At 38.4% G+C, this 20,212-nt stretch overlaps 1 protein-coding gene across 1 annotated transcript in view; it reads left to right on the top strand.

The window, feature by feature from the left end:
- The window catches only part of LOC139741046 (integrin alpha pat-2-like), a 59,124-nt gene that overhangs the window by 17,253 nt on the left and 21,659 nt on the right, over window positions 1-20,212 (top strand). Inside the window, exons 3-14 of the mRNA XM_071651637.1 lie at window positions 65-171; window positions 2,890-3,022; window positions 6,390-6,451; window positions 7,510-7,552; window positions 10,265-10,363; window positions 11,664-11,752; window positions 13,653-13,762; window positions 15,315-15,420; window positions 18,025-18,130; window positions 18,771-18,874; window positions 19,349-19,439; window positions 20,091-20,136. Of these exons, the coding sequence (XP_071507738.1) occupies window positions 65-171; window positions 2,890-3,022; window positions 6,390-6,451; window positions 7,510-7,552; window positions 10,265-10,363; window positions 11,664-11,752; window positions 13,653-13,762; window positions 15,315-15,420; window positions 18,025-18,130; window positions 18,771-18,874; window positions 19,349-19,439; window positions 20,091-20,136 (1,096 nt within the window). The remainder of the gene's footprint in view (window positions 1-64; window positions 172-2,889; window positions 3,023-6,389; window positions 6,452-7,509; window positions 7,553-10,264; window positions 10,364-11,663; window positions 11,753-13,652; window positions 13,763-15,314; window positions 15,421-18,024; window positions 18,131-18,770; window positions 18,875-19,348; window positions 19,440-20,090; window positions 20,137-20,212) is intronic.

Here is a 20,212-nt window from a genome sequence, read left to right on the forward strand (position 1 = left end):
ATATGGGGCAAGACAGTTTTCTCACACGATGATCCTGGTTCTCTGTTCTTCTGTACACCTTCAGGAAACGAAATAATCAGTAAGAACAGTCAAACCTTTCAGGTGACGAACGCCTCGAGCCAGTGGTTGGGTTCGACAGTGCAAAGCGCCGGGGACGGGGGACCGATAGTGGTACGTATACATCGTTTGCATCCATCTATAGTCAAGATGAACAGAAAGGACAGGAGTGATATTTTACTTGGCAAGAAACCTTAATTTTTCTTATGCAGTCCATTGAGACACAGGAAATCAGGAGAAGTAATTACAAGAAGAAAACTATTTAAAAATTGACCACATGCACAGACAAAGGACTAGTTGATAAAATTACGAAACGTTTCAAGACTGTTTTCGAACCTGGCCTTGGTAATCTACGATTGAATGCTAGACAATTTTTTCTTTTGCAAAAGATGGCGCCAGGAATTGTTTTTAACCGTCATATCCGAGCACATACTGATAAGCTGTTCCCTGAACATAAAATCCTGAAAATAAAAGAGTTGTATTTATTTCAACTTGCTCAATTTATGTTTAATTACAACTGCAACCACCTACCAAAAATATTTGCACTCTTTGTTTCAACGTAACAGCCACGTACATATAATCCGAAGAGATTCATAATACATCTGTTTATACCGGACCGAGATTGTGGAAAAGCTTAGATAAATGATTTAAAAGAATCTGATGATTTAATTACATATAAACTTAACAAAATATTTGCTTTCCATATACCATCAGTTAATTCCGTTTAAAAAAAATATACTTGTTTCACTTGTCCTTGAGATTCTGCAGCGTATCCACAGACCTTTTCCATTCCTTTCCATTCCTTTTCTTTCTCCATTCTTCCCTGCTCCTCTTTCCTCGTTCTTCGTTGTCCAGTAGTTGTGCGTGTGCATTTTTCTTCATTTCTGTTACTTCTGTGTTTTGTGTTGTTATCGTTGTTGTTGTCGTTATTGTGTTGTGTTGCCGCGTGTATATCTGCCTTTTTGGTCAATTTTCCTGACATACCCGGCCAAATATTTTCTGTGCCTTAAATGTGCTGCTGTGTTATATAATTTATATGTTTGCATTCTAAAATCATTGTAAGTATTGTTTATACTGTCAATATCATAGATTAATGAGTTAATGTACAACAGTATGAAGAATAATTTGATATGAATGTGTTCTATTGGTATAACAAATTGGTGTTGTCGTTGTTATTGTTCCAGTGTTCCACGTCTTGCAAGCTTGGCTTTTTAGTGGAACACTGTCTTCCATCGTTATGACCATCTACTTTTTTTTTCGCCACGACAAAGTGCATTGGTTCTTCTTTATGACATCATTCGCGCATATACTTTATATTGTATTTGAAAAAAAAAACCCTTATCAGACGATTGAATGACAAATCGACAACTTGTACCGCTTCGAATTATGTTTTCTTTGTTGTTTTTTATGATGGAAATAAATAAACTATTGAATTGAATTGAATTGAATTGAATTGAATTGAAGGGAATAGAATTACGTGTGTGGTGGGTGAACACAAAGTGAGGGAGTTTGATAGAAATAAGGGTGGTAATTGCCACCATGGTAACGTTATTTCCTCTTTAATATTATTGAAAAAGAATTGAGATAATAGGTCTTGGAGTAGCACGTTCTGGTATATCTGCACTATACCATCGCATAGCCTTTCAGAGAAAAAAAAATTACAGGCAATTTCAACTTGTATAACTCCAATTCATGATCGTGCACTCAAATTCACACAGCCTACTCACGCAAAAGTATTCGGGCGTTCAAATTCAGAATTCGAGCGATCAACTTAATTTCATGGGAGCTATTATACTCCCTTCCGTTAAAAGGGGGATCCAGTCCAAACATAAGTTAATATAATAAGTAAAAAGGAGTAAAATCTTACGAGTTCAAACTAAGGTAAAAATATGACTAAAATTTAATGAAAAGTAAGGCAGTTATGATTTTTTTCTTGCTAATTTCTGCAAGACAGTTCTTGTACAGTGGATATGAATATGCAAATTAGTGAACTGACCATGTCATAATCTCACAATTTTCTACTGATCGTGTACAAAAATTAACGAAAATTCAGTGTTTCTGCCATTGAAGTCTGAAGCATGATATTATTCCTGGTTGAATGACTGGAAATTTCACAATTTTATGTGCAAACTATATAGCAAGTTGTGAGGGGATGACATGCTCACTTTACCATTTGCATGTTCACATTGACTGTACAATTACTGTTTCCTCAAGGATTAGCTAAACTTCAATGTGGCATATAACTCAATTTTTCATCCGATTTCTATCAAAATCTAACCATTGAACTCGAAATGTTTTTTCTTTCTTATGAACTTATATTTGGACTGGATATCCCCTTTAAAGCAAATTCACGCATGTGCGTTCAATTTTCAAAAGCGAGCATATAGCTCGTACTTGTGCTTTCAAAACTAGTACATTAAAAAAACTCAGCCAAAAAGCAACAAAACAGGTAAACACTGTTTGGGCGCCCGTCCCACGTCATCATGAATATTCATCATCTACATGTATCCGTAATACCGTGGAAATAAATGATTTTTACAAATCCCGGCAGCGCTTTTACATTTCCCTGCAAAACTGAACATTTCTCCATCTCCCAACGTGACGCATTTACATTCACCGTTGATGCAATTTTTCGAGATTTTTACATTTCCCGGCAATACGTTTTTACATTCTATGGCACGTATCCAGCGTTCTGGGCCCTTACTGGTGCAGTATCTTATTATACCGCCTAATGAATATTCATGATGAAGCGGGACGGGTGCCTAAACAGTGCTTTCCAACAAAACATAACATAGAGACTTTAACACTAGTCACGTGTGTTTGGATGGACAGGTTTGCAGACCATTGTACAAGAAGTTGAAAAATGTCGGAACTTTCAGGGAGGAGAGAACATACTTTGGTGGCTGTTTTGTGATCGGTGACGGCCTGTCTACTGTGACTCCTTTCGAGCCATGCAAACTGGACAGTGAGTATAGAACATTATCGCTCTTACTTTCCTTTCGTTCTCATTGTGTTTTTGTTAAGCAGGACACCAGAAGCCAAGCGATGGCAAAGCGAGAGAGGTTTGTATAAAGAACTAGTGAAAAAGAAAGATATCAAAAATACAATGATAATAAAAAAATCATATAAAAAAGTCAATAATGACTCGGGGTTGGAGAGATTTCATTACAAGCTCCCACTAACCTTAGCTGCAATCCAGTTCTCAGTAGATGCAAGAATAATGTAACTAATTACATGATTACAAAGATGATAGTTACAGTCGCGATCTCCCGCGGAGAAGCGGTCGTGTCGTCATATCCATTGCTCCTGTAAATTTCGTGACTCCGTATGGTATAAATGCTGGTTATCATTCATTCATTCATTCATTTATTACCCACGCCGATGAAAATCGGCAGGGGGTTATGTAAAGGGTTCCGTATGTTTGTTTGTTTGTTTGTTTGTTTGTTTGTTTGTTTTTTTGTTTGTTTGTTTGTTTGTTTGTTTGTTTGTTTGTTTGTTTGTTTGTTTGTTTGTTTGTGTACAAGATAACAAGAGAACGGGTAAACGGATTTGCACGAAATGTTCAGGGAATGTTTGGATAATGACAGGAAAGAATCGATTAGATTTTGGTGATAATCGGTTGACCCTTGCAAATTCTGTGTGACCTTGAAGTTTTGACCCCATGGTATAGTGACCATTCCGAAAATTTCCCGTTTCTCACTTTGCGATTTTCCGCTACCATACGAAGACATAAACTCCCCAACGATCCGACTTCGCTGCTCAAATGTTCGTAAGAATTCCGAAATTTACGTTTAGGCCTATTTGAGGGACTATGTCCTTCTAGATTTATGAAAGTTCGTTCTCCGTCATCACAAACTGGCCCGTATTTTGATGATTTTTCAAATTAACATTGATTGTTTTTTTCGTTGGAGGAGCATTTTGCTCGGTCGCAGTCACACTGCACGATATGCGTGCTCAATGTCAATGCGTGTGCAAGGCCGCTGAAAATGCATCGCGCTCTACACTGTTGGTGCAAAATTGCACCGGGGACGTTGCGGCGCTCGTTGGTGGCCGAATACTGGTGCAGTAGACATTTGCATTCAACCCTTGCATTGAATAATTCCCGTAGACACTAATCATAGGGGTAATTGCCTAGGGGGTACGTAAATTTTGTTTTTCTTTTTTGCTTTTGTGGATACCATCAAAGATCGTACACTCATACGACCTTTGATATTTGATGATTTTTCAAATTAACATTGATTGTTTTTTTCGTTGGAGGAGCATTTTGCTCGGTCGCAGTCACACTGCACGATTAACCCCGTCGCGGGGCGCTGTAACACAGTAACAACGGTACGTATTTGTCCGTATGGGGTCGCTGCTGCGGTTAACTGCACGATATGCGTGCTCAATGTCAATGCGTGTGCAAGGCCGCTGAAAATGCATCGCGCTCTACACTGTTGGTGCAAAATTGCACCGGGGACGTTGCGGCGCTCGTTGGTGGCCGAATACTGGTGCAGTAGACATTTGCATTCAACCCTTGCATTGAATAATTCCCGTATACACTAATCATAGGGGTAATTGCCTAGTGGGTACGTAAATTTTGTTTTTCTTTTTTGCTTTTGTGGATACCATCAAAGATCGTACACTCATACGACCTTTGATATCATCACACTCTCGGCTTGCTATAATCAAAATATCCCGCAAGAAAACGGCGTATTTCTCGATTTTTAGCGCTTTTTCCGCGACCCGTCGCGTAGACAATACTCTTAAAACTGGACTTAATTCGCGCGCGCTTGGAAAAGTTCCGATTCTGCACTTTTGACGGTGGAATTTGGGATTTTCGATGGATTTTTGGAGGAGACTTAAGGACTTTCCTGTACGTGAATGAGTGTTAATACCGTATGTGTAATGATGTGATTTGCGTGTGATGTGACTGTAGAACCAAAGATCGTACACTTCAGTGTACGATCTTTGGTAGAACTCACTGGCTGGTGATAAAGCACACTGGCAATTAAGTGGCCGAATTCTGGTAGATGACCGAATGCACATTATGTTCACCCCGACTTTGTACTTAGGCGTGGGTCTGCCGCCTTTGACGGCCCCTCTCTAGTTCATTTTTTATTTCATATCCAACAGAAACACATAGATATTTTGCAGAAATTGAAGACATAAGTACATAATTAGAAAAAGTATCATTATTATCAAATCATTGCATGGCGTGGGAACTGACAATCTTACATGGCTCCGAAATGTCTAACCTCTCCGTTTCTCAGTGTTTAGTAAAAGACTTTTAGTCTTGGAGGCCTATACTCAGAGCCATCTCAGGAAAACAAAAGTTGTGTAAAAATCACTCATGTACAAAGGCCACGTCGTGATGTGATTAGTGATGATGGACGTCCCAGACAGGTATTGACTAGCTTATGATGATTTACACCCAAATGTTCACGCCATATAAGTGGCTATTTCATGTACAAACATTATTGTACTGTACTGTATAAGCTGTTATTTTCGCCTACAGATATTTTCACGAATGAGGAGCTCACAGACATTTTCGCTGGATGTTGTTTTCGCGAATTGACACCGCCACTATCGAACTGCACCCACCCTCAAGCATTGTGACATTTTCGCGTGTTGATAAATTCGAGATCCAACTGTGATATATATATATATATATATATATATATATATATGTATATATATATTATATATATATATATATATATATATATATATATATGTGTGTGTGTGTGTGTGTGTGTGTGTGTGTTAAGGCTAAATAAAAATCAAGCCATTGAGCCACAAAGTAAACAGTGGTACAGCATTGACGTTCAACTGCATAACAAACTTGAAAATAAGAATGAATCGAATACTCATTCTGTTAACGATTTATTTTACTTCTCCGTTTTTATAATAAGACTTTTGAATGCTCTTGTTGGTATGGAATGCTTTGAGTTGTTTATACGTCTGTGCTTGACATTTCAATTTTTTTTAGAGTTATCGTACATACATTTTATTTTCCTTAATGCCTCTATAACCAAGGTCAATGTTTAGTCATATAATATGAAATATACACGAAGCAGTCGCACTCTGGTCTTATGTTACAACCATGACAACTGTACAGTCTTACAGGAATCTTAAAAAAGAATCATCATTGGCCTGAAATTATGATAATCATCTGACTTTGATAATTGTACAAACATCTTGCTGGTTTCTCTCGACCAAAAAAAAAAACAAAACAAAACAAAACAAAACAAGACGACTTCACGGTTGTATGTTATGTTCTTACCTACTCGGTAAGTAACCAAAGTTCTGATCATTTTTATTCTCTTTTTTCCCCCTTCATTTCCTTGCAGAAGCGCTTGGCCACTTTTTGACGCATCGATGCGAGATAGGACTTAGTGCTGCCGTACGAGGGGTATGTTTGATCGATCCTCATTCTTACCAAATATGCCACTACCGAGTCACTCTCAATAATGAAGTCGCATGATGCGTGATGGTAGGGGTTAGTTGATAGTAGCTTTATCATGATGGGCATGATTATTTTCTACCCTCAAATCCTTCTGCAAATTGTACCCGTCGAGTGTGTTCGGTGGATTGCCTCCATGATGAGAGATGCAATAGAAATAATAATACGGTTTACTTTTGGCAGCCCCACCTACGTAGCATATTGAAAGTGAGAACGATTTGCATTGTTAGTATACATGGCATTGTGTGTATATCATACAATATCTATATATATGTACAGATATAATTATGTTGTATATAATCATATAAATAAATATCGAGTAAGTAGTCCACGTGTTGGCGCAATGATATAAAGAATAAAGCAGAAACCAATTTCATGTTGTCATTACCAACAGTTTATTACCGGTATTTTTTTTTGCCCCACAAATTTTCGAGTGATTTGCCCTTTCTCAAGTGCTCTTGAAAAACACCTGAGAAACACTTGAGAAAGGGTGAATCGCTCGAAAATTTGTGTGCCCGAATAAACTTTTGGTAATAACAGCATGAACTTGATTTCTGTTTAATGTATATATATATATATATATATATATATATATATATATATATATGTACATATATACAAATATATAATATATAACATATATATATCATATATATATTACATAATACAAATATAAAGTGTAGAATGTAAAGAATAGAGTGTATATCTATGCATGTATGTACTCATTTCTTTACCATTAAGTGTTCTGAATTACACCTGAGTGTGGTGGAATTACGGCATGATTTTGGAAAACACGAGGAACTTCTCAATTTCTTGACTTTGTTACTTTTAGTGGAATATTAATGAACTTTATTTTTTTCTGCTTGGTTGGATTTTCTCTCTATTAATGCAAGCCAACTTGAACTCGTATCAGAGTTCTCGTTCATATCAAGCCAAAATCAAAGCCAAGTCAAATATGCTTAGTCATAACAATTTGTCTCTTTTTTCTTTCCTTGCCTCCGTAACAGGATTACATTTTACACGGTGCACCCGGATCTCAAATATGGGAAGGTCAGTTGATGCCAGTTCGAGATCTATAGATGAAATATTCTGTAATTTTCTTTTTCAACGTGAAGAAGGTTATTCTCCTTTCAGAATTTATTGGCCTCGTACCATTCCCATATCAAAATGTCCTTTGGAAACAGAATTAAAATTCATACGAAAGTGGACATAGCCGTGACTTCTTGCATGTATCATATGTTTCAAATTTAATTTCATCTCGAACAAATTGAGGATACAGAGAAATGTTTGGGTATAACAAAAATGTCACGAATACAACAAATGAACATAATAACATGTAATAAAGAGCCGAGATGAGCTGGGTACCGTATTCGTCGGCGATAAGGTCGCAGTGCCGGATAAACCGGTTGATGCAAACTTCGTGTCAGGATTTGAATGATATTTCTGTGTGTAGCACCCTAATGTGAAGGATGATTGAGCATGTGTACACTCACACACACTATTCAATAGCCTATCAGTACCGGCGTGTCTTCATTCACACACACTGAGCTGGGTGTGTACGGGGGTGACATATGCGGTATAGTGCAGAGTGTGCTAAGAGCCAAGTTGAGCTGGCTGTGTGCAGGGGATGAAATGGGTCGCAGTTTGGGGTATACAGAGCAAGCGCGAGCTGGTTGTGTATACAGATATGCTGATGAAGAGTGTGTAAATCTAGCAAGCTGGGTGCGTATTGAGGGTGACATGCAGAGTGTGCTGATAGCCAGGTTGAGCTGGCTATAAATGTTTAGGGGATGAAACTGGTGTAGTGTAGAGTGTGCAGAGCAAGCTCACACCAATCATATGAAAATACCTCTTTCATAACACATTTTGAAATTGTGAATAACTGAACAATAACTTAGGTAAGTGTATTTTTAACACAGAAAGTTTGAACCCAGCATAAATCTTTAGATTTCAATGTCTTTTATCTATTTCCACTAGTTTTCAAAGCTTGTATTATTTTCTTATTTGAATATTCAAAAATAGGCATGAATACTCTTGATAAAGAAACCAATGACGGACAGGTAGCGGACCAAATAAAAACTTTTTTTTTAATGTTCATTATAGACGAAGTCGACGTAGCAGACCTAATAAAAACGTTTTGCGGACGCTTTTAAAGGACGAAGACATAGCAAACATAATAAAGACGTTTTGTAACGTCCGTCGATGTTTTTCAAACGTTTTCCAAAAAACCTGTGCTTTGCGGTAATTGTTAAGTCCCAACTTTGAAGTTAGTATGTACGTTATAAAAACGTCCATTTTACACGAAGACGTATGGAACATTAAAAAAAAGAAGTAACGTTCGGAGAAAGTTTGTGTTTACTTAGAAGTGGCTTGCAGTGTTGAGTGTGCAGAGCAAGCGTGAGCTGGTTTTGTACCTGTACAGGCCCAGTCAGTCCGCAACACGTATGCTAATGAGCCGATCCGGCAAGATTTATTCAGCACTCTCGTTGACGATCTTTGCGTTCGAAAGATGTCTCGTTGTGCGAGATTTTGCGAGACTTTGATAGGGCTATGGTTTTCACAGTGTAGCGACTTGTACATACATTTGTCATGGCTACAAGTCACGGTAAATTGTTCTCCAGACTTTGATCTTTATTTTGATACTAAATTTGCGTATAACATCGGATCTTATCATGACTATGTAATCAGTTGAATTTGCGTAAATTTTACCTGCTTTTCACGAAAGATTTTGTCGTCTAAAGTTCTTTTTTGGTTCCTGACCGGATTAAGAAACTATTGTTTCTGATTTTGGCTTTTTCGTAGAGGGGAAACTTAGATGCTCATCATATATTGGAGTCAAGGAGACGCAAGCATGATTTATACTAGTTTTTCCGTTTTAAAATGTCTGTAAAATTCACTCCTAAGCCAGAAGTATGCTCCACACAAAGTGTACAGTGGCGCTAAAGAGCTCTCTCATTGGACAGTGCTTGCATTCAGCGCTTGAACTACACGCGTGCCAAGAAACCGCAAGTGGCATGAAACCGTTATGTAGCAGCGTAATGACGTAATGCAAGCGCTGAATGGAAGCGCTGTCCAATGAGAGAGCTTACCCTTGAGATTACACGGTTTCAAGCTTATCAGCACTGACATCGATGTATATTTTACTGGTTCCTGACCGGATCAAGCAACAAATTGTCAAGATATTTACATGGATACAAAGATTAGGAGATGGACTACCAAATAAAGCATTTTCATTGAGACGCAAGGTGAATTTGATATTTTTTTGACGTCTTGGACGTGTACTGCACGAATTACTTTTTTCATCATTTTTCAAGCTCAAATTACGCTATGATATTTTTCATTTACTATAATTTGAGTAACATGTGACGATAGTTTACATATTTTCCTTGAATTTGATACCACATTTGTGAACATAAGGTGTATTTATGTTGCCGAAAGCCCAAGGACAAAATCCCCTTCCGCAGCTCATTACGTATGCAAGCCTAGAGCGGGCTTGCATACGAGTTGAATAAATACGAGCGAACTATCGGGTGCTGCGGACTGACTGGGCCGGGGTGACAAAGGCTGGACATAGTGCAGAGTGCACACAGCCCAGTTGAGCTGGCTGTGTGCAGGGATGACACGAGCTGCAGTATATACAGTGTAGAGTGTACAGAGCCAGGGTGAGCTGGTTGTATACCAAAGTGAATGGTATAATTTTTGAATCAGGTTCACTTCAAAGTATTTTTCATCTTGTTTTGTATGGATTTTGTCTTCTTTCAGGGTCAACATGGTATACACTGAGCAACATCGATGAAGATTCACCATACTTCTACCTACCACAAGGTCACAGGTCTCAGTACTCACGAGAATTCTATTTCGGTACGTATAACTACTGCTTGAATGTTTATGCCGTGTAGTGAGCAGTGCTCGAGGAGGTGGCGCCATAAGAATATTATGATCCATAATTACAATCAAACATTCCATTGATAGATTTAGAATAAAGAGTCCTTCAGCAATACTGTATACGCGACATCGACAGAGAGTTTGGAGTAATACAGTCAAAAGAATAGTGGGAAAAAAACATTGATTGATAAAAGATATCAAGTCACACGAAGTGCTACCTAATATATTCATGCATTCGACACGTTATGCACGCGACATGATATCCGCATAGGTCACGAATGAATTACGAAACAAGCATGCAGTAGACCGATATCTGTTTAGCATTTGACCAGGCGAAAGCAATTTAAAAGAGTCTCTCATTTTCTTTTTCATGCTTTCAAGGATCTGTTTCCCTGATGTGCAAAACAAGATTATGTAGACTAATTGTTAGATATCCCAGCGATTCTGCTTCAAAACCATTTCAGCTTAGGGTTGCTTTTATGCAAGAGCCTAATCTTGACCACTGCCCTTACATTCGCTTGGAGAATTTAACATGATAATCCAAAGAGAAGCTTTTAAGAAAAAAAAAACATCCGGAGCAATTATGATTGATGGAATACAAATGCGACAACCCGTATCTGATACTATACCGTGATCAAATTCCGTCACTTCACCATTTTCCACGCTGCAAAGCTCTGCGAATCAATTCTTATGTTGCTTTTTTTTCTGCGTAAAATCCACATTAATTTTTTAATGGTCAAACATGCAGACTACTTGTTCTCTGACCTGATCGAAGTAAAGTTGATACCCTATTCAAATCAAAGAGCATAAAGAGAAAAGGAGTCCAATGCATGCAATGCACTTCATGTCCAAGTTACCGAGAAAAAAGAGTGCATACAGATCTCAACAAGCAGTATAGGAAATTTGTTTGTAAAGAGACGTTCAGTGATATTACTTTCGCTCTCCTTTGTCCGGTTTTAATCTCTTTGATGCTTACTAGTGAATGACGATTGTTTTTTCTTTATTCATTGAAAACATTTTATTGTCGTTGAAAAATAGTTGCCGTCCTTCTATTGTGGATTTGATGTGCCAGTGGTTAATTATGCATGGGATATCACAGTGCATCAGCACACTTAAAAAGAGATTATTGATAGTAAACATTTGAGTCATTAACTATCAGTTGTATCGTCCCGGTGTCCGTGTGTGTGTCAGTGTGTGTGTATCATTTCACTTTGAAATCATTTATTTAGCTTATTTCATTTTGTAGCTGATATATTTTGCATACTCCTCCTTGCAGGCTATTCTGTCGCGTTCGGAAATTTCAAGGGAGATAGTGTTACGGAATTCGCCATTTCACAGCCTCGCTACAGAAACGGCTACGGCAGAGTAAGTTTCGATGACTGAATATGATCGCCGCCATCTTCATTCCGAAGATAGAAGATACGAAGCTAATAACTACTGTCGATCGAACTAAATTGCGGCACTATCGCTGTTCCCGGAGACCGGTTAGCGTATGGATGGTACGACCGTGCATGTCGGACTATATACATTGTATATAGAGCAATATCGGCTATCTTATAAAGCAAACTCTGTCTCTGCAAGTAGGCGGAACCGAATGAAGAGACGAAGATTGACAGTATTTTTACCATTTTCTAATACCTACCATACGAATTGGTTTAATGCAGACGAAGTACGAGCCCATGCAACAGCGCCCTCCCGAGTCCTGGGTCCGTTTCCCTTTAAAGCCAATAATAGCAAAGGCGGACTCAGGAATGTGTTAGTGTATTGGAAGTAAATTCCAAGTGATGGAAGATGAATTATGATTTTGAATCTTTCCAAGACGTATGTTTTGGTTTAAATGTTTTGGATCGAGATCAAGATTGACTAGAGCCCGCAAACTCTCACAACGGACACATCTGAAGGCAACGTACGTACACACACACACACACACACACACACACACATATATATATACATAATTATATATATGTATATATATATATATATATATATACATATATATGTACATCCAATATGATATACGCTACCAGCGTATTTTTTCACTTTCTTGTTGTAGTGTAAAGAGAGACCCTGGATTTTGCTGGCAATGATGTGGTGTTGTGAGATTTTCATCGTCAGTCTTATTGGTTTAGGTATTCGGAATGCATTTGAACACATTGCTACATGTCAAAACATGTATTTGTTTTTCTATATGCAATCTGCCATTCATCAATACCGAATGGCTCACGACCTGTATTTCTGGAGAAATCAAAGGAAATCGCAATTGATTTCAATACCATGTGCAAAGCTCATTTCAGAACTCGTTTCATGTACACACTAGATAATGCGAAGGCATCAATATTTCGAACGCGATACCGCATAAAACATTACGGAGGAGTTCCAAAACTTAGAATTAGATTAGATGTTTCTCAGAAAGTGACGAAAGTCCTATACTTCAGTTTTTGGAAGAAGGATTTTGAAATCATGAGTCTATTCCACGTTCATTGATGCACTCCTTTTTTAAGGAAAGAAACAAACAAATATGCTCATGTATAGTAATGCCAAGAAACACGACTGGATTTGCTATTATTTCTGAAGGTTTGAAAATTAGAATTAAACTTGAATTCGATTTCATACAAATTAATTTTGAGTTATTATTCATTTCAAGTGTCTGATAAGGAAGCAATGAAGACTTAGTAAGCAAGAAACCAAGGGACCGGTGGCTCGAAGGTTCCACCGATGACTAGTCAGTGCGGATAAGGTGACTTTCCAATGGGTAAAAACCTCTAGGACCATGGGACTCGAACCGGGACCTCACGGTGGATGATTCGGGATCTTCGGCACTGAGAGACAGCAGCTGTTCATACAGATTTATAATTGGGACTGAAATTTCAAGTTTTACAATCCAATAATTTGCCTGTTATAGATATTGGTCCAAATTCGTTTTCATTTTTCCGTGGGAATTTCTGTCTCGCATTGATATGTGCTGTTGTTGCTGTAGTTGTCGTCATTTTTTATAGTCTTCTTCTTCCGGTTAAGTCTGCCTCCTTCAATAGGCTGGAGATTCTTGCAGACTGTGTTATTTATATTATAATACAGTTTATTTACATATATTTACAAGCACATGATAAATTTGAAGAAAATGACTAGCCACTGAGACAGAGGAAAGACGTCTCGTTATATTGTCTCAGCGGATTGTACAAGTATATATAGGCATAATCTCCATAAACAGCAGGATTCTTGCCATCGTCTTGACTTTTTTTTTCTCCGTTTCTGTTCTTACCAGGTGTTGCTATACGACGGAAGTTTCGCGCAATATTTGGTTATTTCGCAAGATTCAAACTTGGGTACATATTTTGGTCACACGATGGCAGCCTCGGACCTGAACAATGACGGGTAGGTGTCAATAGGTCAGCTTTGACTTAGTGCAATCATACGTATGCATGTATGCAGAGGTATTCAAATCACCTGGTCCTACGTAATACATTACAGTGCATTTCTGTACTACTTCAGGGCGAAAAAAAACCCTCTGAGAACTCTTGTATCATTACAAAGGAGATTATCTACATTTTTTTAAAGCAAATGAAAAGTAAAGTTAGTAAGGCAAACACATCATTACGCCATCTTATTTGCATAAGTATAGATGTGTTAGTGACCAAGGTACTGTAGTGTCAAGACAACTCTTTTGAGCATGTTCAATTTTATACGATTTGTTCCGTTTATTCACTGATTCTGCCCAATTCACGATTCATTACAGTCATCTGTGCTTACTCACTTTGATAAGAATAGTTGTTAGTAACTACCAATTATAAAGATGTAATAATAGTCAAATGCACGATTTGTCAACAACTCGAGATGAATGTGTATGCACCTCTTAGAAGCAGCAAACTAAATTTAGAAAAATTGTTGTCATGCTACATGCAAAAGATATTGATAAAAGTATTTATCAACCAAAGTCTTTGTCTTAGTGTATGTGTGTGCAAACACAATAGGCCAGGTCGCAGTTCCGCTTTGCACATGAGTAGAAAAAAAAAATGGTCATCCGTACCAACAGGCTTGTTTGTTTTTAAATCCACTGGGATAAGCATCTGTGATGTAATGTTTATTCCTGTAATCTTTATAAATGTTGCTTGCCAGCATATATGCACGTGACGGCAAAAGTGGTATTTGACAATACCAATAGAAAGAGATTGTGAATACATTTGATGCAAAATAATGAAATGGATGCTTTCCCAAGTCTTAACTGAACGACCATTCTGGTCATCTGGTCAGCGCAAATTCTTTGTTTGAACAGGATTGATGAATCAAAATTGTTAGGTAAAGCTAATGCGTTATGTCGCTCTGAAAACGTGTGTAGTGCCCCTAACCAACTGAGAGAAAAGATAGGTTACAATATTCGTACCAATGTGTCATAAGCTAACTCAGAACTGGCTAATGCTGCGTTTTCTGGCGGCCACGGCAGTCATGCTTTTGGCCACCGTGGACAAACCGGGATGGAAGTGACACAACGCGGTGGGACGGGACAGGTAGACGTGATTGCCGTGGATGCCGTGTCAGATCGCTAATGAGAAACCTTGTAGGCCGTATGAAAACGGAGTGAACGTAACAAAAAGAGACAGCACGTAACAGGCCGTAGCAAAACTTGGAGGCGGTCCGTAGTGCGACGCGACGTAAAATATTGTGTAGTCTAACCTGGTCAGACTGGAATAAACAAGACTAATACGGAAAGAACAAGAAAAACAAAACAAAAACAAAAACAAAAAATACAACAACCGGAGAATGTCACATCTATCCACGGCGCATTACGTTTCCGGCAAACTGGGCTGCCACGGCCGCGGCCGGCCGCCGGGAACATGGTGTAAACGTAGCATTATTCATAAGTGTTGTTAATCATGAATCTGTTATCATAAACTGTCTTTTTTCATCCCCACCTTTCATTCCATGGCAGTTTCGAAGACTTGATAATAAGCGCCCCGCTTTACACTGATCGAGAAAGAAATGTTGCTAATGGCTGGGAGGTTGGCAAGGTCTACATATACTACAATGATCAACAGGTATGTGCATAATTATGCCCATTACGACCATAACAATTTTTTTCTTATTAGCTCAAGTGAGCTATTGCGATCGCCCTTAGTCCGGCGTCCGTCGTCCGTCGTGCGTAAACTTTCTATATTTTCATCTTCTTCTCAAAAACCCCAAGACCGATTTTCACTAAACTTGGCAGATAGCATCCCTAGGGGGTTAGAAACTCAATTTGTTAAAATGGGCACCATGCCCCACCCAGGGGGCCCCCAGGGGGGCCCAAACCCCCAAAATGAAGGAATCTTTAAAAATCTTCTTCTCTAGAACCAGAAGTGATAGAGCTAAGTCAATACACTTAACTATGAGCTAGTACATTGATGACTGTAGTTTCAAGTTTGTTCAGGGCGGAATCAGGGGTGCCCCCCTTGGGACCCAGGGGAGGGGGTGGGGAGGGGTCCTAATGGGGCCTAAATTGTACATTTTCATCTTCTTCTTGAGAATCCCATGACCGATTTTCACCAAACTTGGCAGGTAGCATCGCTAGGGGGTTAGGAACTCAATTTGACAAAATGGGCACCATGCCCCACCCAGGGGACCCCAGGGGGCCCAAACCTCCCAAAATGAAGGAATCTTTAAAAATCTTCTTCTTCAGAACCGGAAGTGATAGAGCTAAGTTAATACTATGAGCTAGTACATTGATGACTGTAGTTTCATGTTTGTTCATGGCGGAATCAGGGGTGCCCCCTTGGGACCCAGGGAAGGGGGGTGGGGAGGGATCCTAATGGGGCCTAAATTGTACATTTTCATCTTCTTGAGAACCATATGACCGATGTTCACCAAACTTGGCAGGTAGTATCCTTACGGGCACAGGATATCAATCTGTTCAAATTGGCACCGTATCCCACCTGGAGGGCCCCAAGGGGCCCAAACCTCCCAAAATGAAGGAATCTTTAAAATTCTTCTCTAGAATCAGGAGTGATAGAGCTAAGTTAATACTGTTTATGACTGTAGTATCAACTTTGTTTATAGCAGATCCAGTTGTGCCCCTCTTGGGTTCAGGGGGAAGTGATGGAGAGGTCCAAATGGGGGCCTAAATTGTACATTTTCATCTTCTTCCTGAAAACCTCATGATGGATTTTTATCAAACTTGGCAGGCAGTATCCCTAGGGGTTAGAATCTCAATTTATCAACATGGGCACCATGCCCCACCCAGAAGGCTCCAGGGGTCCCCCTCCTCCTCAAAATTAAGGAATCTTTAAAAATTTTGTACATTTTCATCTTCTATAAGAATGCCTGGTCAAATTTTGGTAGAACTGTGAATAATTTAGATTAGTGACTGCGTGAAAGTTAAACTTGCGATACTCAGGTGAGCGCTAGACCCGTGGGTCTCTTTTTTTCTTCTTTCTTTGATTTTGATGGCTGCTCGGGTGCTCGACACGCTTAGGGGTATGATAAATAATGGCCACATGTTACCATGACGAGAACAATCTTTCTGCTGAAGTATTAACGAAATGACGTGTGAATTTTCTTCAATTTGTCTCCCTCTACAAAAATGAAATTTGTAAGGTCGCCACTGCTGATTTATGATTCAATAAACATTACTGCTGACCTATGATCTAACAAATTTAACGATCTTACTAATTTCATTTGTAGAAGGAGACAAATCGAAGAAAACTCACACCTTAAACTTCACCCCTCTGCTTAATAATATTTTGCTTTTATTAACAAACTCTTTTAAGTAATGCAGAGGTTTGATAATTATTGTCAGGACACAGGGTGACAGAACATGAACCACAGTAAACAGTAGTTCTTCTGTCACTTGAGCAGAACCTTTAAAATTATATCACTTTTCTCGAGATTGGTGTGTTCCTATTATCGTGATACATTTGGTGTTATGGGAATGTATGGCAAGGTGTGCCAATAGAATGAGAGGATTCTTTTTGAGAATCTCTCGAACGGGTTGATTATGCATTCTGACCCATAAGAAACCACATGGAATGCAAACGTGATATAGATTTGGTTGACATCACGAGATTGGTAGAATTTAACACACAAGTACGTAAAATATGGTAATCCACCGGTGATCATTTCATTTCATTTATTAGGTTTCCATATAAATCATACAGTGTGGTGTTTACAACAGCCATCAATGACAATTTAAAGTAACACATAAGTTATAAGTTCAGTATATACAAATAACATTTACATAGCACAAAATCAATTGAAATCATTATCAAGGGTAAATTTATCAGGTCATGACGGATAAATAAAATCATCATTGCGAAATAGAAATTTCTTTTGTCAAAACAGAAACAAAGACAAGGAAATTCTTGTTACCGACGTGTCAGTGGTTTTGCTGTTGTTCGCCAAATTCGAAACGTAGGTTTTTGCTTCGTTTGGTTTTGTTTTATTTCTTTAAAAAATGGTGTTTATGACGTTCCGATGAATTCCAAGCATCAATTCGAGGGAGTTTTTAATTGGCCAGCATAAAAAAGAGAAAAATAAAAAACACCCCCAAACCCAGACGTTCATTCTGAAAATAGTACTGTTTTGAGTAAGTTTTCACCTATATGAGCATGATGTGTTCGTTTGGCTGTCACACACTCACATTGAGATTTTATTGCATCTAACTGCAGGGAGGATTCACAGATAACCTCGGCAGTGCTGTTGGGAACGCCGAAGGATGTCGATATGGCTACTCGCTGGCAGCGATCGGCGATATCAACCAGGATGGCTTTAACGGTACGATGCGTCAAATAACAATCTCTGGTAGTACACGTACTCGCCTATATCGTTGGTTGATTAGCGATGCTTTTGTTGTTGTTGTTGTTGTTGTTTTAGTATTTTTTGTAAAATATGTCTCATATTACGCTCCAAATGACCTGAAATCTGCCTTAACATATCTGCCAATTACCATTCTATCTACATATCTATCATAACTTTCTACATCTATGATTGTATCTGTCTCACTTCCTTTCTCTCTTATAATGTGTGTATATATATCATATATATATACATACATAATATATATACATATCATATAATCAAGTGAGATATAGAGGGAAGGGGAGAGATTATATAATTACAGCTTGCAACATTTCATATGCATTAATCAAGTCGTATATTGCTTCATATGCCTATTTATATGTAAGTTGTATTCTAAAGCTACAGAGATTTGACCTGCCATGTATACGAGTGATATAGTTCCTTTGGTTTAAAAGTTATTTCTCATCCCCATCCATCAACAACTGTAAGCTCTTACATCCATAATATAGGATTTATTAAGTGCTTTTTTTTTTAGAAATAGAAACCAATATGTCGGGCTATGTTTTCGTGTTATCTGCTACAATCATGTTTGTTCTCTTCTGTTTTTGCGTTCAAGATCTAGCGGTGGGTGCGCCTTTCTGTGGAGGCGGTGAGGATGGCAAGGTCTTCATTTACCATGGCAACGGGCGGAACAGTCCCATCGAACTCTCACCAAAACAAGTATAGTGGTGTAGGCCCTACTTCAATTTCCGTTTGTTTCAAACCCTTCTTACCTATAATTCTCTCACCAGGAAAGAAAACTGAAATGCGCTGGCGGTATAGAGTTTGAATTTTTCTTCTATTTTGTTTGTTCTACATTGAATTTGGGTACAAAAGCGTGGTTCCGGGCATGGTTTTATAGTTCGTGCTCATCTAGGAAGTCCGTACATTGCTTAAAGCGTACAACGGTGATATAACAGAATTCGTCCGTCTATTAAAGCAATTCAAGTCAAATCAAAAATTCTGTGAGATTGTCATCTTTATAAGGTTTTGAAATCACAGTGTAGAAATTGTGCTAGGGATGATGAAAGAAGTACTAATCATGCGAGCTTCCAAGCCTGTGCCTTGATAAATTTCAGTAACGTAAAATTCCATAATCCACTAGTAATCAGTGTCTCATGTATGTCTTTAAAATTGCCGATTCTCTCCTTTAAGATTCTCAGTCCTTCAACGATCAACAGACCGTTGACGTATTTTGGATTCGCCCTGTCTGGGGGTCTTGACGTCGATGAGAACACGTATCCAGGTAAAGAGAGCACACCCAATGTTAGAGCTTAGAGGTCACTTGTTGTAAGTGGGAATGGAACATTAGCCCTTGACAATACCACTGAAGTGCTTAAAGGTTCTGTTTACCATTGGAAGCAGTGATTTTAAAAAAAAATGTTCGAGATATGACATTGGATGCATACAATATGTAGGTCAGTTGTATCTGAAACTTCCTACCATATAAGAATGTTGCAATAAAGCCTAAAATATATGAAGATATCACTATTTTTATATTTATCAAACCATATCTGTAGACGGCTTAGTCTGGAAACATTTTTATTATAACTATTCTTCACATTTTGTATATTCAAGAGTACTTAACAGTACTGTTCTCATAAGCACTGTTCTCATTAAAAAAAAAAGAATTACATTGGTTGTTTCTAGGCCTAACTCACATTTTATAACTACTTTAATGCACTAATGCTGGGTTTTTGTTTCATCTGCAAATGGTAAATAATGCCTATGAGTCCGACTAGATTGTGTAGCCCACATCATGCATAGTTCATGGCTTGCTGTTTTCTGAAGGATTTACATGTTGAATCTGATTGCTTCATTTAGAAATGTCCCAGAAAGTTCTCATGAACTCAAAAGACACTATTTTTTCATTGTTTTCTTGTTCTTTCCTCTAAAGATATTGCTGTTGGAGCCCATGAGTCACAAAGCGTGATTCTCTTTCGGTAAGCTTTGGAAACGTGACGTGTGATTGCAAAGCTAAGACATCTTGAAACAAAAGTGGTTACCGTGCGTGGCTGG

This window comes from Diadema antillarum, unplaced genomic scaffold, assembly GCF_040938485.1.
Source record: "Diadema antillarum isolate AM-2024a unplaced genomic scaffold, OU_Dant_1.0 scf00000030, whole genome shotgun sequence".
Classification (NCBI taxonomy): Eukaryota; Metazoa; Echinodermata; class Echinoidea; order Diadematoida; family Diadematidae; genus Diadema; species Diadema antillarum.